General features: G+C 36.3%; 3 protein-coding genes across 3 annotated transcripts in view; 1 reads left to right on the top strand and 2 right to left on the bottom strand.

Annotated features, from left to right (window-relative positions):
* Positions 1–384: 384 nt before the first annotated feature.
* Positions 385–3,716, top strand: LOC144445041 (alpha-tocopherol transfer protein-like). The gene is made up of 4 exons (XM_078134593.1): positions 385–899; positions 1,633–1,826; positions 2,340–2,450; positions 3,252–3,716. Exons 1-4 carry the CDS (start codon positions 533–535, stop codon positions 3,504–3,506), a joined length of 927 nt encoding a protein of 308 aa, XP_077990719.1. The 5' UTR covers positions 385–532; the 3' UTR covers positions 3,507–3,716.
* Positions 3,717–4,136: 420 nt separating this feature from the next.
* On the bottom strand, positions 4,137–8,270 carry LOC144444759 (programmed cell death protein 2-like). The gene is made up of 7 exons (XM_078134289.1): positions 8,217–8,270; positions 7,859–7,956; positions 7,529–7,689; positions 6,698–7,162; positions 6,145–6,255; positions 5,331–5,479; positions 4,137–5,066 (listed from the first exon to the last, which is right to left on the bottom strand). The coding sequence occupies exons 2-7, from the start codon at positions 7,952–7,954 to the stop codon at positions 4,921–4,923; spliced, it is 1,128 nt and encodes a 375-aa protein (XP_077990415.1). The 5' UTR covers positions 7,955–7,956; positions 8,217–8,270; the 3' UTR covers positions 4,137–4,920.
* Positions 8,271–14,655: 6,385 nt separating this feature from the next.
* The window catches only part of LOC144445014 (PAS domain-containing serine/threonine-protein kinase-like), a 50,095-nt gene continuing 39,284 nt past the window's right edge, over positions 14,656–25,466 (bottom strand). Inside the window, exons 12-21 of the mRNA XM_078134565.1 lie at positions 24,382–24,584; positions 22,699–23,885; positions 22,189–22,361; positions 21,334–21,489; positions 20,532–20,657; positions 19,849–19,983; positions 19,236–19,435; positions 17,201–17,334; positions 16,298–16,438; positions 14,656–14,825 (exon numbers count right to left, since the gene is read on the bottom strand). Of these exons, the coding sequence (XP_077990691.1) occupies positions 14,656–14,825; positions 16,298–16,438; positions 17,201–17,334; positions 19,236–19,435; positions 19,849–19,983; positions 20,532–20,657; positions 21,334–21,489; positions 22,189–22,361; positions 22,699–23,885; positions 24,382–24,584 (2,625 nt within the window). The remainder of the gene's footprint in view (positions 14,826–16,297; positions 16,439–17,200; positions 17,335–19,235; positions 19,436–19,848; positions 19,984–20,531; positions 20,658–21,333; positions 21,490–22,188; positions 22,362–22,698; positions 23,886–24,381; positions 24,585–25,466) is intronic.

Below are 25,466 nucleotides of genomic sequence, written 5' to 3'. Positions count from 1 at the left end.
TGCTGTATCAGAGTTTTCTCTGTCGTTAGGTTGATATCACCGCACCCCCTCTAAAAACCCTTCACCATCCACCCGAAAATCATTCCTCCTTCTAGTTTCACTTGGCGTTTTCATACCAACGATTTGTAATAGTAATACCACTGTTACAATGAGGGAAACGAATTGGCTTTATATGACGCGAAAGTTCACAATCATATATCTTTACCATGACACCCCCACCCCCTACTAAGCAACATAATACGTTGGTTGTCTGAGCTTACCAGTAAGCACATTACATGTAGAAAGGGTGTGTCCTGAGAATGAAAGAGAATCGATTACAATAGGCTCTTTGCATGTATTAGTTTTGTCATTGATAGGTCAAAACGTCACGCGACCGCCATTTTGTCACATATGTGCCTAAAGTTTATACGTGTCACTGGAGCTACTGCTGATATTACGGAACATTATACATATACCGCCTAATACTCATTACCAACGGCATCTATAAACTACGTCGGTGTATTGTGACACAGGTTTCTGAGATTGCAACAATATGAGCTCTAATGAATCCAGTAGTAGTCTTAGCCCCGAGCTACTGAAAAAGGCCCGGGATGAGCTGAACGAGGACCCTGACACACGGCAACAAAAACTGGACGACCTCCGGGAAATGTTTAAACGTCGTCCAGATATAAAATTTCGAAACGACGACGCTTTCCTTTTGCGGTATCTGCGGGTGCGAAAGTTCAACGTGGAGAAGGCGTACAAGACACTGGTACATTACTACGAAGTCAGACACCAGTACAAAGACATCTTCACCGACTTTACGCCATCGGCCGTAACACAACAGCTCGAAGACCAAATTCATACGATTTTGCCTGAAAGAGATAGCAAGGGCAGACGAATTTTAATACTAAAACCAGGTAATATGTTACATAGTTTGCATGCAGACCAAATTTCATTTAAATTTAATCGGCTATTTTTAGATAATACATACACACGACATCTGGTGTCTATAATTTGCATCAGAAGTACCCGCTGTAACCATAGACCCTCCACCAACGTGGAGGGTCCTATGCTGTAACAGATTGGTGGTTAACCTGTCGAGCGTTCTCGTCACTCATAGTTCTCAGGTCGACCAATCAGCCCCGCACCCAATCTTTGAATCTACTTTTTACCTGACCCGACCCGACCCGACCCGACCACTTCAGACGCTTTCCCAAGAATGTGCATTCTCATTTTCGATCATATATTTGCATTGGTATTATGTAAGCATATATTTAAAAACATCTCACTTTCTCCTATTCAAAACTTTTAAAGGTTACATCATTAACAATACACGTCTCCAGTTTCATGTAAATTTCACTCCCCCCCCCCACCTTCAATAAATTAGTAAAAATGAAACAAACAAAAGTAAAACATCAATTTTTAACTTTACGTTAGTGTTGATTAGATGGGTTGGATAGCTAACCCTTGTGGAGCAACAGATAATCATGGAAAGCTTGCTTATCACTTTGCAATTGACAGACAGACAGACAGACAGACAGACAGACAGACAGACAGACAGACAGACAGACAGACAGACAGACAGACAGACAGACAGACAGACAGACTTGCTTGTTCGTTAACCCTTATGAATCCATCCCCTCAATGCAGGTAATTGGAACCCTGGTGCATACTCCCTGACACCAGTGTTGAAGGCTGGTCTTATGTACATAGAGTTGATGAGTGAGGAAGAAGAGACGCAAATTAACGGAATAGTTTTCATCGGAGACTTCGGAGGAATGACTAAAGAACACTTAAAGCATTTTAACCCCATGCTTGGCAGGAAATTAGCAGACACTCTTCAAGTGGGTATACCAATAGACTACATTTTTCAATATCTATTTACCACGTGGTACATGCTCTTACACAGAACACACAAATGCAACATGTGTATGTATGTATGTATGTATGTATGTATGTATGTATGTATGTATGTATGTATGTATGTATGTATGTATGTATGTATGTGTGTGTGTGTGTGTGTGTATGTATGTATGTATGTATGTATGTATGTATGTATGTATGTATGTGTGTGTGTGTGTGTGCGTGCGTGCGTGCGTGCGTGCGTGCGTGCGTGCGTGCGTGCGTGCGTGTGTGTGTGTGTGTGTGTGTGTGTGTGTGTGTGCTTGTCAAAGGTGACTGTTATATGACATGTGTACATGCGACAAAAAAAGTGAAAAAGAGAGTATCCCAATCCACTGTTCACTTGTAACAATCAGTCGTTATAGTATTAACGGCTATATATTGAAGAACTGTTTGAAATAGTGTGGTTTTCGTTTACATCTATTGCTAAATGTTTTGTTCATTTTGTATTACAGAATGCATTACCAATTCGTCTGAAAGAAGTACACTACATTAATCAACCCAAATTCTTTGATTTGATATTCAGTATATTCAGACCATTTCTGAGTGAAAAACTTGTCAAAAGGGTAGGTACTAAAGATGGTGACTGAAATTAACTTAATCGAAACTTTTCTATGGTAACGTTATACATCGTCGTAAAACACCTAGCCTCTTTACGGCATCAACTTGCAGAGCTTATAAGGGAAAGGTCACCCTTCGAACAGTCGACTTGCATTGATTGAAAAGGTGTTTGCCAATTGGTTTGTACCACTTATTCCGTTCGATTCTGTGTAACTTTTGTAAAGTTCAACTTTATAAGTTCATGGATATCGCCATATTACCCACTTTGAACTACCCTCTCGTGGTCATTCTGAGAATTCGTGATGTCATACCCTCCTTACCGTGAACTTGACATTGTCTCCACTATAGAAAATAGTACTTGAAGCATTTTGTCTTGATGACATGAACTATTAGTTGATTTAACGTGCCACCATCGATATCCTGACATCAAATGCAGAAATCAAAACATTGGTGCCCGTGTGTTTGTGTCTAGTTGCAGCACTTTTGATATTTATTCCATTAAGAGGAAAAAAGTAGCAAAAAGGCGATCTTGCTGTCTTTATGTAGCACATGCAGTTGCTTATTGGTTTCTGCATGGTTACAGCAAAGAGTGAACGGTAACTTAAAACGGACTGTATTTAGTACAAAGACTCCACCTTGACGTATGTAGTCGCCATGAGACTTGCCTATCTGACTTGAAAAATGTTGTTCGTCAACTGTAGATCGAAAAAGATAGCCGTCTTTACCCACGTACTGACTACTATTACTAGTATATGTTAGTCACATTTTTTTTCACTTGATGTTGATTTCATCTTGTCTCTTCTCAGCTCCATTTCCATGGTGATGAATATGGAAACCTACATCAACACATTGGATCAGCTATTCTCCCGACGGAATATGGGGGCGCCCTTCAGAATGTTACAAACAGAGAATGGATCGCTAAATTGAAGTCGAAAGAAAACGAAATTATTGAAAATAATAAATATGGGTTTCCTAAGTCCGCGGATACTTTAGGGGGACAAAAACAAGGATCTGATCCAGCTGGTGGACTCGTTGGGTCATTCAAGAAATTAGATGTTTGAAAACGTTCTGGTATGATTACTCGAACTCAGATTGAATTGTTCGTCGTTGGTGTCGCTCGTATTAATTATTGGCTAACCACCATCGCTCGTAGTAATCATCGGCTAAGCACCATGCATATTCGTGGAGAAACCCAAAGAGGAATTTGACAGTCTAACTTCTGGGCAAATTTAGAATACCTTGCTAGCTAATGTTAAAGTTTTTTTCCACACCTGTGCTTTTCATATCTATACTAGTTCTATGTATGATGTAGAGCTGTGTGTGGAGACACAACACCTCCCACACACACACACACACACACACACAAGTGCACAGACACAAATGTATGTATTTGCACACACAGACATATACATGTGCATAGTACAAAGACACACACACACACACACACACATACATAGACAAATGTATACACAAGCACACACATGGATACATACATACATACATACATACATACATACATACATACACACATGCATACATACATACATACATACATGGATACACACACATACATGCATACATACATACAAAAATACATACTGACAGACAAATGCATGTACTAGCACACACATACACAGTTGTTACTATTGATATATTGTGTTGTATTTTCAGAAAATAATAAATAATGGCATTAAAAGTATCGATAGAAGCGTCCTCAACATCTCTCAATTACACAACCTCTAGCTGATATGCAAAAACTTTAGTGACAGCGCCCTCACAATGACACATCGGGATGCATTCAGGAGACAACATTTTATAATTGTTTGGTCATATGCCCTGGCCCTCTTTTCAACAGTATTTCACACATTGCACATGAAAAAAATGGCCGCAAGTTGAAATAAAAGTTTCTTGCATTTGTGTAGCTTCAACATTTATTGAAGTCAGGACAATTTCGGATTTGTATAACTAAAACCTACTATTGCAATACTGTCAGGATGTTTTTTGCAGAAATGAATCAAAACTGATTACACACTAAGTAATCCTACACACAAAATTATGTTCATTGTTGCAGCGAAATTTCATGGTCACTATCTTGGCTTTGGCTAGTTACGTCACTCTTCCAACGCCCACAAAAAGTATGACAATAGTTTGTTCATGAACAAAATGTTCCGAAATGTCTGTGAGCGTTTTGTCTCCTGAACACCCCTATGATTATGTGAAAGATTTAGTGATGCCGCCCTCACAGGTCATCATAGTTACAACCTTAGTTGTGTGAACAATTTAGAGACAGTGGCCTCACAGGGTACCTCCTTGTTGCAAACTTAGTTGTGCGAAATAATTAGAGACAGCGCCCTCACAGTTGTAAACTTAGTTATGTGAAAAATTTAGTGACACAAGGTACTTCCTGTTATAAGCTGGACAGAGACAAGTAATGTGGTTTCAAAGATACTGAGATACAATTTACAATTCTATCATTCATTGTTGTTGATTTGGAAAAAACTTAAGATCGGGATCTGGTTGTAGAATAAAGAATTCCTCTTTATACTTCTCTGTTTCATTCTCTTGCCAACAACTGTTTTTACACGAATAAATGTACACTGAACCAAAATCTATCGGTATATCTGAAAAGGAAAACATGGAGGATACAGTTAATGAGGAAACTGCTTGGAAATCACATTAAAGGTAATTGTAGACCTGCAATAAGCCTAAAAAATTCTAAAAAATGTACTTCGTGAGATCAGTTTTGATGAACTTATACAGAAATAAACTAGCTATACTGATTGCAACTGGGCCATTTTTTGAAAACACAATGACAAACTCTCAATATTGTACACCATGAGATCTATAAGTAAACATGTGAGTAGCTGTAATACAAACAAACATACCTGATGTGTCTGCTATTTTCAATATGGATACTAGTGCTGGCATTAATTGAAATTCAAATATCCTTTGACCACCACAAGATTTGCATGATGGGATTGATTTATGCATATCATTGGCTGTCATTAATAACGGCTCTCCATTCCATTCATACCTGAAATATTTAAATTAATCATTTATAGTGTAATTCAGTTAATCTTCTTTCTATCGGGGGGGGGGGGGATTATTTATTAGTTTGGTCATGTATGACTTTGTTCATAAACCCTTCCAGCTTTCCCCACTCCCAACATCCAGGCTTGGGTTAAACATGAATACAGAAACTATTGTGTAGTTGTTCTAAACTGTGAATTAATAACACGGTACGTTTCAGCTAAATTACTTAGTCTTCTTAAGCTGTTATTGTGTTGAACACTTGATTACTGATAAGGAGGATGGACAAGATAATGACCAAAACAAGTACATGGTTGACTGGGAGAAACATAGGAGAATGAGATGTACATAGCAAGTGTTCACTTTTGTGTGATTGACCAAGATAAACATATACTGAAGTCTACTAAGGAAGTGTACTATTGATTGTTCCTGTATTCTAGTCACAAACTCTTGTTGTTCTTTGAACTAAATTATGTGATATTCCTGGGATTAACTGTAGCCAGTCTTGGTAGGCGTTTGTAGCCCAAGCAAAAATCCCATATCTTGTTTACACCTATTACAACCCTTTGAGTAATTGGAAAGACACCCCCCCCCCCTCCTCCTCATCCCCCCTGATGGATATTTGTAATAAGAGCTATGAGTCTTAATAAAACATCTTAATAAACTTACCTAAGACACTGTTCAGGACAAACTGAAATTCTCTTCTGAAATTTATGAAAAATTCTGTCACCATGTTTTAATTCAGTTTTCTCATATTTCTCAGCCCCACCACTCTGTGATCTAAAATTCCAAATAAATTCCAAACTGTAATACATACAATTTCACTTGGCATAATTGTTTAACAAAGATACAAGAAAACTTACAGCACACAACTCAAAGACTTCAGATGTAATAATTATTCAACATATGACAGCAAACTAAATCTCTCACACAATAAGTAGTCATGAATTGCCAACTTTCCCCCCACAATTGAAGGTGTTATTTTATGATTTGACCCCCTAGCACATATTTAAAAAATGTTATATCAGAATGATTATCAACTGTTTACCCATAATCAAACATGCAAAGTACTAGTGCTCTATCACAGCATTTTGACCCCCTAGTACTAGGTAAAAATACTACATCACAAGTAATGATATAGTCTCTCTATCACAACATGTTGACACCCTAGTACTAGGTAACAATAGTATACTACATCAAAAGTGATGATAAGAATTCATACCTTTCTGGATAACACATGTCAAGATCCGTCAAGTCAACTCCTTCTCTTTGTTGATATTCCATGAGTAACCTTTTTTCATGTCTACTCAGATCTCTTCTGTTCACAGTGTCATCTTCTTCAAAGACATTAATATAATAACCAATGAAACATTTGTTTTGCATATCAACCTGACAAGGTGTGTCTAAAGTTAACCTTTCCACAGCCTGCATTGTGCCATTCAACTCTTTACAATCTGCTTTGGCAAGATTCAAATTTTCTTCTTCCTTTTTAAGTTTTCCATCCTTCTCGCTCAATGTCTCTCCTCCTATTGCCATAGAAACAGTAGTTTCCGAATCTTCTCCCCAGTCATCTGCTTCATCACACCAGTCATTTGTTGCCATGCCAACATTTTCCTCTAGTGTTGTTCGTTGATGTGATTGGCTGTGATCTGTAACATCACATATCTGTGATCTGCATACAAACCAGCTAATGACACAAAAGATAAAGAAGTATTACAAAAATGAAATATTAGTATTATGAAACATTATAATTATGAAAAACATAATACAACATTTAAGTTTTGAAAATTATTCATATTTCTGATTGATTGATTGATTGATTGATTGATTTGTGTGTGTGTGTATGTGTGTATATGTATGTATGTATGTATGTATGTATGTATGTATGTGTGTGTGTGTGTGTGTGTGTATGTATGTATGTATGTATGTATGTATGTATGTATGTATGTATGTATGTATGTATGTATGTATGTATGTATGTATGTATGTATGTATGTATGTATGTACATACATACATGAATGAATGTAAAGTACACTTTTTTCTCTTTCTTACCTCTGAGCCTTTCCTTGACATGATTTAGCAATACATGTAAAGACATAGATAGTTCTGTGGTACACAGATTCAGTCAGTGGACAGTAGACTTGGACTACAAGATACAGTACCTGACTACACAGCTGACAAACTGGTCTGGGTGTTGGACATTGCATCCAGTCCTAGAGAATGGGAAACACACAATATTATAAACATTGTACCAGTATGATAGATGCCACAAAGAGCTTATGTTTTATAACAAAGAAAACAAAGAAATTCTTGGACAGATTAACCCCAAAAATATATTTACACTTTAAAATATACGGTAGAGGTGATAAAGAAAGACTGTACCGGATGGCTTCCAATTTTATTAAACTTCCATGGAGTAAGGACTTCACTGGTACCAGCTGGCATTTCTTCATCACAAACACCAATAAGGAGTGCCATTGCTTTAAAGTGAGACACAGATATGATGTATCAATAAAGATTGTATATTGTACAATATTGGAGGTATCACTATCAGGCAGAGGAAGATAAAGTTGTTTGCCTAAACCATAGACAATATTGTCTATGCCTAAACTCAAAACTGAAATATGTGTATCGTTTGGTGATCTACGGTTGAAGTTACTGAAGCAACTAATCGTATATTGAATAAACACATACATACACTACTGATGTTTAAGATAAATATTGAATCATAATCACCTACCGATTTACTGACTCCTGTTCAGTTTTTCAATCACGACATCTTCTCAAGTCTATTTTACTTCCGGGTTTGGTAGTTTGTTTGTTCATTCATAACTCGACATTCGGGAATCGGAGCTACCCCCCGCAGCAAATTTGTTTACTAGATGTAAACTGAATGCTGGCAAAACCTTTAGATTTTTGTAAAACGCGCTACAATGAGAAACATGGAATGATCAAATACGGGCACCCTAATGAAAGACTTGAGTAACTAAAATATAGGGGGTAAAACTTCTCTGGTAAAACTTTGGGCCGGACCAACAGGACGCCCTCTAGTGACAACACTTTAGCATATTTTATGATTTCCAAACAAATGTAGTATATCAGCATATAATATGCAGAATGATATATGATACATCGAACTGTGATAATTTTGGTTTGGAAATAAAATGAAAGCAAAATATTTTGTCAATAATTGATTTTACAGTTTTTGTGAAAATTTTCCTTGAATGTCAGATATTGAATTAAAATTTTACAAAACAAAATTGGGTACCTGTACAAATATTTTAACTGTTGTTGTCGAAATTTAGGGACCGGACAGAATTTACGGCAGAGGGGGGGGGGGGGGGGGGCTGGGGAGAAATTATCTCTGACTTGGTTTTTTTCCTGCCCCCCCCCCCTCCGTCCATCCACTGTGACCAAAATTTCACAGCCCCTCCTTTCAAAAGTATAAAAATTTCATGCCCCCCCCCCCCAAAAAAAAAAAGAAAAAAAAAAAGTGCACAATATCCTGCCCCCTACAATAACTAAAAAGAGTACAAATTTTTTTGGTACTGTAGCACAACTGTAATATTTCTTTTGGTAACACTATTATGTTACTATTTCAGCCCAAACAACTTAGTAGTTGTAGAGGAAGTTTTTTAGAAAACAAAACAAAATAAAACATGTGGGGACATTTGTGGGGAGTATCTAAGGATATCACATCACCTACATAGTGTATTCAAATATCTATTTATACTCATAACACAATAACTATCTAATGCCAGACATTTGTGATGTCATGAAGTGCCCCCCCCCCCCTGAAATAGTCACATATGGAAATAACCCACGGTTATTTCCATATGTGACCATTTCGGGGGGGGGGGGGGGGGGGGGGGCAGTGTTTGGTTATTCGTTGGTTTGTTGTCGTTTACTTGTTTAATTATTTATTTGTTTTTGTTTGTTTACTTGTATGTTTATTTTGTTTTGTTTATATTTGTAAACAGAACTAAATGAGCCTGAGCACCCTGTGGTGAGAGTGGACTTTGCGTGGTCCACTAAGTAAATAGTACACCTTGGATGGCAACGATATTACTAGAGAGATAAACCCCCCCCCCCCCACCCCCACGACAAGTGAAGACAACGTTCAATTTTATTTTGGTTGGTGCTGGCTGAAGTTCGACAACTAATCAACGGAAGTCAGTTTATACTACCTGGTGGCAGCTACTACATTTTCAATGATTACCCTCCCCTTACCCTTTAACCTTATTCTTTTACAGAATTTGACCTTAGCGTCAAATGATCAAAATAAACACAGAACACAGAATACAAATAAATCACCCAACAACTATAAGAGAGAACGTTACACACACACACACACACATACATACACACACACATATACATAAACATACACGCACATACATACATCCATCCATCCATACTATACATACACATACATACGTACATACACTTACATACATACATACATACATACATACATACATACATACACACATACATATATACATACACATACATACGTACATACACTTACACACATATGTACAAACAAACGTACTTACACAAAGAGGCCATCATACAGAGATTGATAATTACCTATTTCCAAATTCTGAAATATACATTTATTACATATAACCTGATCTTTCCAAACCACAAACACACATGGAAACAATATGATTATTTTCACAAACATTTTATACTTTTATTCACAGCACATATAAATCTTTACATAAAACATTTCATTAAATGAAATATAGACATTATGTTGGTAAATCTTAAAAGCTGTGCCATTTCTTAAAAATTGTGAAAGAATTCAAAATCTCTCACTAGAAAGTGCAAATGCTATTTTTCAAAGTCTGGAATAAAAACTATCTACTATTACAAGCAACTTTCTTTACAAAATGATACCTTTCATTTGAGAATCATCAACATTATTCAAAAACCATTGAAAGCATTCAGATTCTTGTTTTTTTTTTAATAACTGGACACATATCTATAGTGAGGTCCAATGCTACAAGTTTATTTTTGGTTTGGGGAGATAAGTAGGTACACTGGAAGAAATGTTGTGTCGTTCAACCCCCACCGATGTGTGAGGGCGCCCTGTCACTTCATACCTTACAAACTAATAAGTGGGTTGCGAGGGTAAACAATTGATGACAACTATACTATAAGCAGAAAAGTTTTATTAATTCAGCTGATGGAAATGTGAGTGACATAAGGGGCCTTGGTACTACGACTCAAAGATGAGGGGTGACAAAATCCTATTATTTTCCAGTTGGATTAAAGAAAACATCATAGTGAATGATATAACTAACACCTGTGCAAGTAAGTAATGGTAGTTTTGAATATTTTGACTTGTATTGTAGGCACCATAGACCCAAAGGCAAATAGATATACATCATTATCGTAAACTACAGCCTCTTTTACTACCAATACTATCCAAGACGCACCCACCGTCAAGCGGTGTAAACAAAAATAAGCTCAGGTTTACGAGAATGATGTACACTGGTGTGACATAGAAAGACATCATATTTTCTGTTCTAATGTGTACATCGTTTGTGGCAAGCCTACCAGCATTGGTAAAATTCACAACAATACAGTCACTCATTGAGCCTGATTCAAACTGGGTTTCATAAATTGACATGTATGAGATGGAAAAATAAGGAAATGATAAGTCACTGGCAGTGAATATGTACAGATACACCATTTAGATATGTTACATAATTGTATCATAAAAAAAAACATATCTTGTAAACTGTAATCATGTGAGAATGAATCAAAATGTCAGAATATTTTTGGTAGAACTGTGGGTGTGGATATGTTAAGTAATGTAGTACCACATCTACACTTTGAAATTTACAGAAACTGACAGAAATAGAAACACTTCATTCATTGATTTCACAATTAAAACTAATTACAAGTATCTATTTATTTGCTATTGTACAAGTATTACTATCGTTGTCATTTCATCCTCTTAAACTTGAATGAACACACAATTTTACATATTTATATTTTTAATTGCTTCATGTTCTAAACACTGAAACCTCAACACAACTTTCATAAAAAATATGAGACACCTACATCCAGTCATAACATAGTTCTTTTGTTTGGTACATAATACTGAAACTGTCGAGCACTGTTACAGATTAGGATGGCCCTATGTATTTAATTGTTTCTCATAACCAGACAAACCTTGAATTTCTGCAATCTGACGAAAAAAAAACAAATACTGCCCTCTATGGCTAGACCGAGAAAAACATAATATTACTGATGGCGACACTAAAATGGAGTATTTGAGTAAACATTATTTTTATGGTAAAAAATTCAGACCTTTTCAAATCAAATTGTTCATAGTTTCCTTCTGATTCTAATTATTTCTACAGTATCCAGCCTGTTAAAAGTTAGTCTCAGTCACCCAGACTCCCACTGTTGGGGGCTTCACCCACTCAATTAGGTACCAACAAGATTATGGGTAACTGAGACTATGATTATGACTGAAAGCATCACTAACATGTGCATACACACTTTTCCTTCTTACTGAGCAGCTGACCCATTAATTTTATGGTTTTACGATCTGAAACAACCCTAACCCCTAAACCACCCCCCCCCCAAAAAAAAAAAAAAAAAAAAAAAATTATCAAAATTAAAATGATTAAATTGTCTTTACAGATTTCCTCACAACTTGTGTCTGTGGCAGTGAACATTCCACAATGAATGTAAATAAAATTACTGACTCCCAATGAAATTTAAATAAAAATCTGATATGCTGTTGTAATAAAACAAGACAATAAGACTGGCAGTGGCAAGAAGTAGTGTTTACAAAAAATAAAAATTAATATCTACACAACTAGGTGGTAACAAATATGATATGTACATCCAATAAAATTACACACATGCAAACATTCAATAAAATCAAACTATTTCACAAATGAAATTAAAAGGTGCATATTTCATTTTCACGACATGATTAATTTTTAGATTCTATCATCTTTTTCATTGAAATTCTATCACGTTCCAACATCTAAACGTTGACAGGTATTTTGACGTTGAATTTCCTAAAAGTTACGTGATAATGACAAATTTTCGTAAAAACTTGTGATAGCTGTACTAATATAAGTAATAGTCAAACTCTATTCAAGTCTGTAGATTTTTGTCACCAGATTAAAATTCACTAAAAACACACACTTTATCAAAATACAAATATCTGACATCAACACAACCTTTCAGTTCCAAAAGTACTGACACATGTAAGTAAATTTAAAAGTGACACTCTCACCAATATAAACAAATTTCTGTAACACACATATTCAAGGTGTTGCAATTATTATCATTTTTAAAAAAATGTGAGATAGGGTTATAAAGTTTTGTTATCTTGTACAAAAATTTCTGCATTTCTGCCATTCTGCTTTCTTGTTCACTTTTATTCCATATAATTACTCACAAACTATTTTCACTAAGCTTTGAACAAACTTGATTTTTTTTTCATTTTTATCATTTTTGCAACCGTCACCCCCTATTTTGGGTAAAATTGACTCAACCTGTCCACAGGTTATCTCTTGTCTACAGTATAGGGGTGACAAGGTGTAGGTCAATCTGATTAAAATCCGATGTAGTGTACATGGCGTGATTTCTTTTTTGGCTGTTACGTTTACTGTCGTTTGTTCTATTGTGAGTGCTTGTTACATACATCTGACACAATACCATATGGGTAGAGTACTTCAGAGCGCTCAGGGCAAAAAGAGCACCAGCACTGTACACAGACGACGATGTTATCGCTATTTTTTGGTGTTTCTCTTTCTTTCAATTTCGAACATTGAGTGTTATATTGTAAAATGGATTCTGGTTCGCTACTCATAAGTATGAGTTTAGGTTCGGGAAAACCTATGGTATTGTGTCAGATGTATGTAACAGGCGCTCACAAAAGAACAAACGACAGTAAAAGTAACAGCCAGAAAGAAATCGTGCCATGTACACTACATCGGATTTTAATCAGATTGGGTGTAGGTAGGCATAGCACTGCTACGATCATACAAGTGAATTCTAGAAATTGATATCTTCTTTCACCGAACAATGACGTTTAACAAAAAAACACCCACTATGAATAAAGTAAATGAACAAAACATACACACAAAACATTGTGCAATGAAATGGCAGTGATTAAAAAAGGGATCAAAAATCAATGTATAGAATTTGATAAAATGTAAAAAAAAACATAAAATAACTTAAACTGTTTAAGAAGGGTAATGTGTATAATTTAAATAACACACTATATTGTTGGCAGTGTAAGTAGTTAGTTTGTGTTGTAACAGTGTATAAGTAATCATATATTGGATTTTACATAACTTCTGGTGTGTATATATTTCTTTGTTAATAGTATGGAGATCAATTTTTATGGTAGAGTTTGAATACATAACTTGGAACAGTAACACTGGCAGGTACTGTGCGTATCATAGTAGGTTGGGATCTTAACCTTGGCTGACAATGTGCCTGTGTAATCATAGCATTAGTCACATACATATAAACTATATACAGCTTCACAGCAGTGTGCTAGTTTTTACTGTGATTACATATTACTATTAGCATCCTATCAACCTGATTAAGATCACCATGCAGTAAACTGTGATCTATTTTCTTAAATGACATCTCAGTTATAAGAGACTGAAGGATTTATATCTATCTGTACATTTATAGTATATAAATTGACATAACAAAGACTAAATAAGTATTTATAACCTATTCAATATTTATACAAATATTAACCATAAGATTGTAATAATGGTTAGTATTTTATCTCTAGAATTAACACAGGTAATTATATGTTGGCATGATCTGTGTATTTCCTCTTCACAAGTCATCCATCCAAGCCAGTACTCAAATATGTTAATGATATATTTACAAGTTATACCGATTCAGTAACACTTGACCATTACTTGGCGGCAACGGATGTAGTGGGAGTAACTACATGTACATGTTATATAAGCCAGTAGTGATAACGCAAAAGTTGTGTACTGACATTGCAAAAGTCGTGTACTGACATTTCAAAAGTTGTGTACTGACAGCAAAAGTCGAGTATTGACATACCAAAGTCATGTACTGACATAGCAAAAGTCGTGTACTGATGACTGACACTGCAAAAGTCATGTAGTGACACAGCAAAAGGTGTGTACAGAGTTGGATTCATTTCAAAAGTGCGCCACCAGTGGTGAATCTATCTCGATATCAAACCCCTCCTCAACTCCCATTTCCAGACATTTCTGTAACTCTTCTTCCAGTTCCTCCGTATCAGATTCCACCAATGCCATAGGTTCTGTATCACTGTATTCCATGGAATCTGCCAACATGGGACCTTGTCCTGGAAATGACAAAAGGAAAATATTATTATGTGTGGTACAAAGTTTTTGTGTAAATTATTCTTGGGGAGAGTGTAACAATTGTGAATTAATTTTAATAGGGAACTTGCAAACCCGCCATTTTGAATGTTGCATCATGGGAAATGTCATAAGAAATACTAATCAAATCGTATTGTAAACAACAATAATGTTATATTCTTTTTAACCACAAATAATCAATTCATAGTCACCCTGATCATTGTGGGAGGTTTATTTTATCGGTAGCTCCATATTAGGTATTACGATAATCACAGATAATCCCATAGTCCATTGCGTCTGAGCATGCTCAGTCTGGATTGCAAGTTCCCTATTGCAATGATGGAAACTGCAATGTGAGTCACATTGTTTTCATATTGCTAGCAAACACGATTAAATAAGCGATTCTAGGTCAAATAATGTATTTTCATAAACCGGTAGTTAAGTTTTTGGTCATTTATTCATCCATTTTCAAATCCTTCTCCACTTTCAGCAGCATTTTTGTTGTATTTTTTTCATGTGTGTTTTTGGCACCACTACATACTATTGTATATCATAAAATGGAACTACACACACATGAAGGGAGATGTTTAATTCTCACAAAAAGTCAAATTGCTTCTGATTTCTAAGACCTAATGCTACCTTTTAATTAGAAGTCACAATACTCAGACTATATAGTCTATGTTTGGTAGTCATCCACATTTAGACGACGTTGATATTCCGCTTCCAGTTCCGTTAGAAGTTCGTGGTCATCATCATCATCAGGTTCACTACCTGCACTTCGTGGAGAACTATCGGAATCCTCATAGTATCCCCCTCCTTAGTTACACACACAGAAGAGAAGACAGAGATGACAATGAGAAGGAGACAGTGTGTTAGTATGACAAACATAGTGACATGCGATGATTACTTCCATTAACCCCTTTACAATGACTGCAATAAATGTGTTAGAAGTTGTCCTGAGGGTGTGTATTAAATGTCATGTTACATGAGTGAAACACCAAGCCAACATCATTTTAGCTGAAAAACTATATTAATAAACTCATTCCTATATTAATGTTGCATGACTTAAGTTTTCATGAACAAATATGTAATATTGATAAAGAGAAGTAGATGTGTGTAGACTGACATTTCTAGGATTAATTGTATTAGTTTTGTTTGACATATGATAATGAAAGTATTAGTAAGAGTTGGAACTGGTTTTCTGGTTTATTATAAATTTCTCCAAACACCTCAGAAAATAAAGACATTATCACACTTTCAGAGTGACATCTTCAGAATGTGTTTGCCAAGACAGACACAGATGATGTGTAAGTTGAATTGTCAGAAATTTGTGCCACTATAGTTCTGTATCAAGAGTAGGAAATAACTGTACAACTGTATTATGATTTGTGAAGACTATACTGGTCCATTATAAATACTTTTCACTATCATTATTATTACTGGGTATTAAACTTACTTTCTGGAGGTATAACTTTATCCCATTCATAGTCTGAAATGTCCACTCTCTGATTTACCCATTCACTGTTCTCTAATTCATTTAATGTACATCTCCATTCTGGTTCAGGATGTAGTAGGAATGCTATCACCTGCATCAGTTCTATCAAGACCAATCAACAAGACATCATTATGTACGTAGATCGTTTTATAGCAGCCACAGCTCACAGGATTCTTTGAAATTATATAGGTAGAAATCTTGCAAAGTGCAAATCCAATAGTGCAAAACAGTATATCTTACCAGTAGATACAAGGAATGGTACAAAACAGTATATCTTACCAGTAGATACAAGGAATGGTACAAAACAGTATATCTTTCTAGTAGATACAAGGAATGGTACAAAACAGTATATCTTACCAGTCGATACAAGGAATGGTACAAAACAGTATATCTTTCTAGTAGATACAAGGAATGGTACAAAACAGTATATCTTACCAGTCGATACAAGGAATGGTACATAACAGTATATCTTACCAGTAGATACAAGAAATGGTACATAACAGTATATCTTACTAGTAGATACAAGGAATGGTACAAAACAGTATATCTTACCAGTAGATACAAGGAATGGTACAAAACAGTATATCTTACCAGTAGATACAAGGTATGGTACAAAACAGTATATCTTACCAGTAGATACAAGGAATGGTACAAAACAGTATATCTTACCAGTAGATACAAGGAATGGTACAAAACAGTATATCTTACTAGTAGATACAAGGAATGGTACAAAACAGTATATCTTACCAGTAGATACAAGGAATGGTACAAAACAGTATATCTTACCAGTAGATACAAGGAATGGTACAAAACAGTATATCTTACCAGTAGATACAAGGAATGGTACAAAACAGTATATCTTACCAGTAGATACAAGGAATGGTGGTTTAATAATTCCTTGGATTGTTTCCTCCACGTCATAGAATGGATTCTCACCAAATGTTAAAGTGTATAACGTCACACCTAACGACCACATCTCTAACTCTGGACCACGATATCTATTTAAACAGACAAAATGAGCTTTATTTTACTTGTTTGCTTGCTAAGGAAATCTAACTAAAAGGGTGTTCACATATGTAAACAAGCCATTGAGAATGACATAGTCCCCGCTATGATTGGGTTTTAAGGAATTAGCACTACTCTGATCATGCAACAACACTTGTGAACCTAAATCAAACAGACTTAGATATGTTGTGTCTGCTTGTCGGACATGGAACATGCCTACAACAATAAAGGATTGGTCGGGTATGGGGGATCATATCAATATGAAAATGGATATGCAAATGTATGTCATAGAACACTGTCCTAATACCAACTCTGAATGAGATCTGTTCAAGCATGTCTGAGTTATGGCTTTGGACATGGAAAATTCACAAACAAAATGGCTGCCAGGCAGCCATATTGGATCGTATCATGACGAAAATGGATATGCACATGTATGTCATAGAACACTGTCCTAATACCAACTTCGAATGAGATCTGTTCAAGCATGTCTGAGTTATGGCTTTGGACATGGAAAATTTGCAAACAAAATGGCTGCCAGGCAGCCATATTGGATCGTATCACAATGAAAATGGATATGCACATGTATATCATAGAACACTGTCCTAATACCAACTTTGAATGAGATCTGTTCAAGCATGTCTGAGTTATGGCTTTGGACATGGAAAATTTGCAAACAAAATGGCTGCCATGCAGCCATATTGGATCGTATCACAATGAAAATGGATATGCACATGTATGTCATAGAACACTGTCCTAATACCAACTTTGAATGAGATCTGTGTGAGCATGTCTGAGTTATGGCTTTAGACAGGGAAAATTCGCAAACAAAATGGCTGCTAGGTGGCCATATTGGATCGTATCATAAAACAAATTGACGTGCATATGTATGCCATAGCATGTTGCCCCTGTACCAAGTTTGAAAAAAATCGGTACAGGCATCTCCAAGAAACGGCTGCGGACGGACGGACGGACGGACGGACGGACGGACGGACGGACGGACAGACGGAACCCAATCCATAAGTCCCCGTTCCGGACTTCGTCCGCGGGGACTAAAAACCTTGCCACGGCCTGGTCCCAGTAAACAAATTAATCAGGTGTTAACTTTTGGTCTGCGTTCAGATTGCATATTTGTAGTCATCGAGTCTAGGACAAAAACAGCGCCCTCAGTCACATCAACGCTACTATTGTTAAATATGGCTGACTTCGATAATTGTTTACTTTCCAACTGATAATAACATTACACATTCATGGGACGCTTAGACAATAGTAAAAAGGTCAACATATACTGTAGGTCAACATGAGAGGGCGTCACCTGGGACAAGGTCTGCATTCACACGGACGTTTTTTGCTCTGGGACAAGACCAGGCCCGGCCCAGGGCCTGAACCACCTTCTCGTCTGGGACCAAATCTTGTCCGGGCCAGGCCCTGGCTAAACCGTTCACACCTGTTTTTTTGTCCCAGACCAGGACCTGGCCATGGCCTGGCCCTACACAAAATTCGTAGTCTGAACAGGCTATAAGTCTTACTTTCCAGTAATAAAAAATTGTTGCCGAGTTACAAAGTAGTATTTCATGTCTATCAACACTATCCTAAAACAACAACTAACTAAATCTTCACTTATAACTTTAATTCAACTTTTTGCCAAGTAACACATACTTGTTGCTTAGTAACATACTTATTGCCATGTAGCATACTTTTTGCCTAGTAACACATATTTGTTCCTTAGTAACATTAACATACTGCCTAGTAACAATTGATGTCTAGTAACACATACATGTATACTTGTTGCCCAGTAGCATCTGTTGTCAAGAAACATTTGCGCCTAGTAACGACAACAGCCTAATAAAACACACTTGTTGCCTACTAGTAGCAATTGTTGCCTAGTAACACTTACTTGTTGCCTAGTAACACCTCTGGTGAGCAGTATTCTAGGGTACCACAGAAAGTTGAAAACATCTTACAAGGTTCCAGATATGTAGCAGAACCGAAATCTATCAACTTGACATTGAACTGTTCATCTAATATGATATTCTCATCCTTGATATCTCTATGGAGGATATCCAGACTATGGAGGTAGGATATCGCTTCTACCACCTGTAAACAATAGGATAACATTACGATTACTGTAAATATTTCACACTGTGAGGTGTATATTTTATGTTACTACCATGAGAAAAGATAATAACAACTCCCAGCTTTGTACATTCAATGTTTGGAACATGAATATTTATTTTTGGAAACAGAACCATGTAATAGCATTCCTATTGTAATGTGAAACGCATAGCTAACTTGACATACCTGTCTAAACATATAGCTAACTTGCATACCTGCCTAAACACATAGCTAACTTGACATACCTGTCTAAACATATAGCTAACTTGACATACCTGTCTAAACATATAGCTAACTTGACATACCTGTCTAAACATATAGCTTACTTGACATACCTGTCTAAACATATAGCTAACTTGACATACCTGTCTAAACATATACCTAACTTGACATACCTGTCTAAACATATAGCTGGCCAACTTTTCATCCATGTTAGGTTTCCTATCAATGAATTCAAACAAATCCATCCCAGTTCCATGCTTCTCCATAATTACTTGAAAGAAATCTTCATTTTCATAGGCTTCCAGCATCTACAAATGAAATAATCCCTAATTATCATAACAACAAACATTTACAAACCAGGGTTTCAAATTGTTGATTACATTTGAAAGTAAACCAATGAAAGTGACGTCCTGTTGCATAAACAAAATAGATGGGTATGCATTATGTACACATAATTCTACGAGAAAGCCAAGTTCTACAAGTTCAAACAGAAAACATGACATCTATTTCCTGGTCATTCTACGTCACAGCAATGTGTGTGTCTAAATCATCAGCTATGTTCAAAATATTCAAAATCAGCATTATTTTCCACAATTTTTTATTATTCTTTTCTTAGCCGGAGAATAGTAACATAAGGGGCCTCATCACTACTCATCTTTGACTCAAATTGACAAGACCCCTTAAGTCACTCATCAAATATTGAGTGGTTTCAAACATTTAGTGTATACTGACAGTACGGCTTTAATTTTCATGTGCATGAAATGTTCTCAAATCGTTTATAAATTATTGTATTAATTTTCAAAATGGATATAAGTTTACAAGTTTGGTTCATGTATATTAGTTTGTTAAATCTTACCTTCACTATGTTAGGATGGTTTAGTTTGGCAAGTAATGCTATCTCCAATGGTACTCTGCCTAGTTGGGGGTCTTCCAACCAGCAGTCATTAAGAACTTTGGCTTTACGAATGAACTTGACAACAACCTACAATGTAGCAGAAATAAAGATGAATTTTATAGACACGATGATGATGATTGAAATGTACTACTGCCTAGTAGGGCCAGATGAACTTGTGTACTTACTATTTGCACAAATCCTAACTCACCCTTCTCTGTCTATCACCTCTACCTGTGTGTGTGTGTGTGTGTGTGTGTGTGTGTGTGTGTGTGTGTGTGTGTGTGTGCGCATCTCCTTTTCTTTCTGTCCAAATATGTCTTACTGTCTGTCTCTACTCTTCTGTCTATGAGTATGTCTGTTTGTCTGCCCCCTCTCTTTATTTGAATAGTATCAATAATATGGTAGGATGAGACAGAATGACAAAATCAAAACATATGACACTTTTATGAAGGAAACATTGATAAATAAAAAAAATCTAGCAGTATTCCTGTTTGTTTGTTTGTATGCCTGTCTGTCTGTCTGTCTGTCTGCGTCCTCCTCCTCTATTTGAAATAGTTTAAATAAAAATAATATGGTCAGATGGGACACTCAACTCAGAACGACTTCAAAACCAAACAACAATATGGATATATATATATATATAAATGAAAGAATAGACATATTCCTACATCAGATTTTTAATCATTATAGACTCCATAACACAATGTATAATATGCACTGAGTGGACACTATTCTACATTATGTCCTTACAACTGCTACCTACCGTCACTCTATCACACTTCTTGATTGCTAATTTAACAAATCCGAATGCACCTTTACCAATAGATTGCAATGTATCATATCTCTCATCATAGATACCTCTTCCTGGTGATAATTCTTCAGGTTCAGCTGAGTTAGATTTAGCAGTCTGTGTGATGGCCTGGAAATACAAGGAATAAAAAAATAAATAAACAAGTCTTCTACATAGCCCCCAACACTATTTAATGACAGTGTAAAATATGGTTGCAAATTCAATGGCAAGGTCATAACATTATACACGGTTAGATTTAGCAGTCTGTGTGATGGCCTGGATATACAAGGAATAAATAAATAATGAATGAGTCTAGAAAAGGTTATAACAAATTTTCAGTCGAGCAACTACACTGATTTATGTGTAAAAGTCTCGCAACAGTTTGATGTCAGGTTTAGCTCAATCACATCTAACTCAGGACAGCTACAACAAGTCTCCTTAAACATGTCCTGTTTCAACCAACATTTCTTGTGCTATTTAAGTTTAATCACATTCAATTGAAGGGGGGGGGGCAGGTGGGATGGGGGGGGGGGCAGGGGGAGAGACAATAAAATGTGGACTGAAGAAAGTTGAACGAAAAATTCATCTATAAACTATAAATCAAACTTATTTTCAATCTCAATCCACTGATAATATCATGTAATATCTATTATAATTGTATGAATAGAATGATACCAAACTATGAAGACTCTTCTAGGATGTCCAATCTTGCTTTAGGCTAAATTGTTAGGTCAGAATGTACTTTGGATAGAGTTAGACAAAGTATTCTGGAGAACAGATTGTATATACGTCACCAAGGCTTATAGCTGATTGGTCAATTGTACTTACCTCGCCAAGGCTGATAGCTGATTGGTCAATTGTACTGTTGATACTAGATGCTAACGTAAAGCTGGCTGTTGATTTGCTACCTTCACCCATATCAGCTGGGTCCCTTGTTATCCAGCAACAATAGAGTACATTGCCATCATCAAGATCAACTTGTTTTATTTGGAATATAACACCTGGAAATTAGCAACAGTTGAGTTCATGATTAATGGTAATATATGCAAGTTCAAAGGTCAGCTACAGTGCATAATATTAATGTCTATTTCAAAAGTCACATTGGCATGGTCATGTTCCTGGAGGTTGCTTTAAGATACCTGAATACAAACATTTGAATAAATTTAGAAAACATTTCTTCCTAGAATCATATCAAAGTTTGCAACTACAATTTGAAGTTGTATACATGAATTGTATGTTACTGTGGCTACTAGTTGTTGGTCATACTTTTGTGTGGGTTTGCACAGTTCACATTTGTACTTAACCTCAGAAAGGACAACATAAAACACACTGACTTACCTAATCTAGTACCATCTCTATGCTTTGCTTGTCCATTGAAACTACCCTCTGGTATGTTATTGGTTGATGATAACGATACCTGTCTGTTAATTGTCAGTACTTTATTGTGAGCTGGTGTAGATGTTATCTGGTTGCTACTCACTGGTCTGCCATGATCTGGACTTCGACTACTTTTAGAAGCTGGTCTGCCATGATCTGGGCTTCGACTACCTCTTGAAGTTGGTCTGCCGTGATCTGGACTTCGACTACCTTTAGAGGCTGGTCTAGGCCGTTCTGGGCTACGACTACCTTTACTCGGAGAGGATCTAACATCATGATGACCACTAGGTGATGTTGTTGATGATCCAACCCCACTAGTACCATAGTCACTAACTTTCTGTCTGTCCACATTCATGTGTCTGTTCATGGCATCTCCTCCAGCCATACTACCTTCTTCACCCCATGCATATTTTGGCACACTGACATCCGTCCTTCTATTGTCACCATCACCATCAACAGCATCCTCCTTTCCTGTAGTCCTTTCTCTTTGTTCTCTCTGCTTTTGATATGAGTACGATTCCCTCACAGTAATGGGTTCTGCAGTTGATCTTGACTCCTCACTACATGTGGAAAGGTTATCCAAAGGCAATGGTAGCCTGCCAACCTCTGTTTCTTGGGGCAGATTTGTAAATACATGAGGGGGAGCGCTTAACAGTTCCTCTGTGTCTGTGCTTTTAAATGAAACATTTGCACCCTCGCCAGATGTACCATACTGTAAATTGTGTTCTGATTGGCTAAAACTTGACTCATTTGCATGTAGACTTGATGATGTAACATCTGCTTGGGCAGTCCTTTCATCATGAGCAATGCTCACATTTACTTCTAGGCTAACATTATGTTGTCCCTGGGGTCCTGAAAAGTTCACACCTTGAAGTTCACTTAGTCTTAAATCAGCTGGTTTCTCTTCAAGATCAGTTAAATCTAGCGGTGGAACGCCCTGAGCACAACTGGGTGATATACTTATCCCATCAGGGGGTGTTGCCACTATCCTTCCACTGTCATCACTTGAAAAACTTGTCTTTAATGGTGAAGGTGTTCTCAATAGATCTGCAGTACAAGCACTGTCTGGTCTGGAGGATCCAATACCACTTTCCCCTGTCAATGGTCCTATTTTGTTGGCTTCTAAAATCAGTTCTCCGGTAGAAAAACTGAAAAAAATAACATCAACAAGTGGTTATATTATCAACTGGTTAAAAATGTATCTTTCTTTCAAAAAGTAAATTCTGTAGCAGAGACTGACCAATCAAAATTGAATTTAGAATCAGTTAACACATTTGATATGCACTATGTGTATTTTAGGATCAAAATGGTTAGATTGGCTGGCCTGGAATCTGTAGGTGGCTGCCTTGCGTCTCACTATGGCTGTGTGCTTCTTTGAGCCATGATTGTGCCTCAGTGAGTATAATTTGGGGACCTGGTATGACAGAGAATTTTAATCTTATATGCCTCACTGGCTCCAGACATCATATGCTGTCTATGGAGTTTGGTAAGTTAAGACTTAAAAGGGTTGCTGTGTTGTTATTTGTCTACTCAGTGGTTGTAAAACACATTACGCAATGATGTTGGAAAGTACTGTGTAAAAGTTCACATTTTTATTGCCGTTATTAGGTATCACTAAAAGGGATAATTTCAGTGAAAACTAACCCATCAAAGTCAGGTGATGGTGAAGCATTGTCTTTTGGTCTGGTGGGTGTGATATCGTTGTCTATCTTTAGACTCATATCTCTCTGTTCTGGAGAGAAGATAGGTCTGGTGAAGTCATCATCATCAAATGGCGGCAATGGCATTGAACTGTCATCTATCATATCAAGGTCTTCATAGAACTCAGGCATTAACATTGTAATGGGCTGTAAAATATAGAACTCAGGTATTAATGATGTAATGGGCTGTAAAATATAGAACTCAGGTATTAATGATGTAATGGGCTGTAAAATATAGAACTCGGGTATTAACAATGTAATGGGCTGTAAAATATAGAACTCAGGTATTAATGATGTAATGGGCTGTGAAATATAGAACTCAGGTATTAACAATTTAATGGGCTGTAAAATATAGAATGCAGGTATTAATGATGTAATGGGCTGTTAAATATAGAACTCAGGTATTAACGATTTAATGGGCTGTGAAATATAGAACTCAGGTATTAACAATTTAATGGGCTGTGAAATATAGAACTCAGGTATTAACAATTTAATGGGCTGTAAAATATAGAACTCAAGTATTAACATTGTAATCGGCTGTAAAATATAGATCTCAGGTATTAACAATTTAATGGGCTGTAAAAAATAGAAAGCAGGTATTAATGATGTAATGGGCTGTAAGATATAGAACTCAGGTATTAAGAATGTAATGGACTGTACAATATAGAACTCAGGTATTAACATTGTAATGGGCTGTTAAATATAGAACTCAGGTATTAAGAATGTAATGGACTGTACAATATAGAACTCAGGTATTAACATTGTAATGGGCTGTTAAATATAGAACTCAGGTATTAAGAATGTAATGGACTGTACAATATAGAACTCAGGTATTAACATTGTAATGGGCTGTAAGATACAGAACTTGGGTATTAACATTGTAATGGGCAGTACAACATAGAACATGGTGTAATATGCAAATAATTTCTAGATGCATGTGTAAGTTGGGAATGGATTCAAAGATACCAAGTTAGCCACTGTGCCACCAGGCAGTCTTTATTGTACTCAGTTTCAACATATCTATGAAAT

Source organism: Glandiceps talaboti, chromosome 13 (assembly GCF_964340395.1).
Source record: "Glandiceps talaboti chromosome 13, keGlaTala1.1, whole genome shotgun sequence".
Lineage (NCBI taxonomy): Eukaryota > Metazoa > Hemichordata > Enteropneusta > Spengelidae > Glandiceps > Glandiceps talaboti.
The sequence above is the reverse complement of the archived record's forward strand: the minus strand, read 5'-3'. Positions and strand labels throughout refer to the sequence as shown.

Excerpts from the sequence above, each read along its gene's own strand:
- LOC144444759 (XM_078134289.1), bottom strand. The coding sequence starts at position 7,954 with ATGGCACTCCTTATTGGTGTTTGTGATGAAGAAATGCCAGCTGGTACC. Across the intron at positions 5,480-6,144 it reads TGTCCTGAACAGTGTCTTAG|GTATGAATGGAATGGAGAGC; the intron begins GTAAGTTTATTA and ends TAAATATTTCAG. Across the intron at positions 5,067-5,330 it reads GAAAATAGCAGACACATCAG|ATATACCGATAGATTTTGGT; the intron begins GTATGTTTGTTT and ends TTTCCTTTTCAG.
- LOC144445041 (XM_078134593.1), top strand. The coding sequence starts at position 533 with ATGAGCTCTAATGAATCCAGTAGTAGTCTTAGCCCCGAGCTACTGAAA. Across the intron at positions 900-1,632 it reads AATTTTAATACTAAAACCAG|GTAATTGGAACCCTGGTGCA; the intron begins GTAATATGTTAC and ends CCCTCAATGCAG. Across the intron at positions 1,827-2,339 it reads AATTAGCAGACACTCTTCAA|AATGCATTACCAATTCGTCT; the intron begins GTGGGTATACCA and ends TTTGTATTACAG.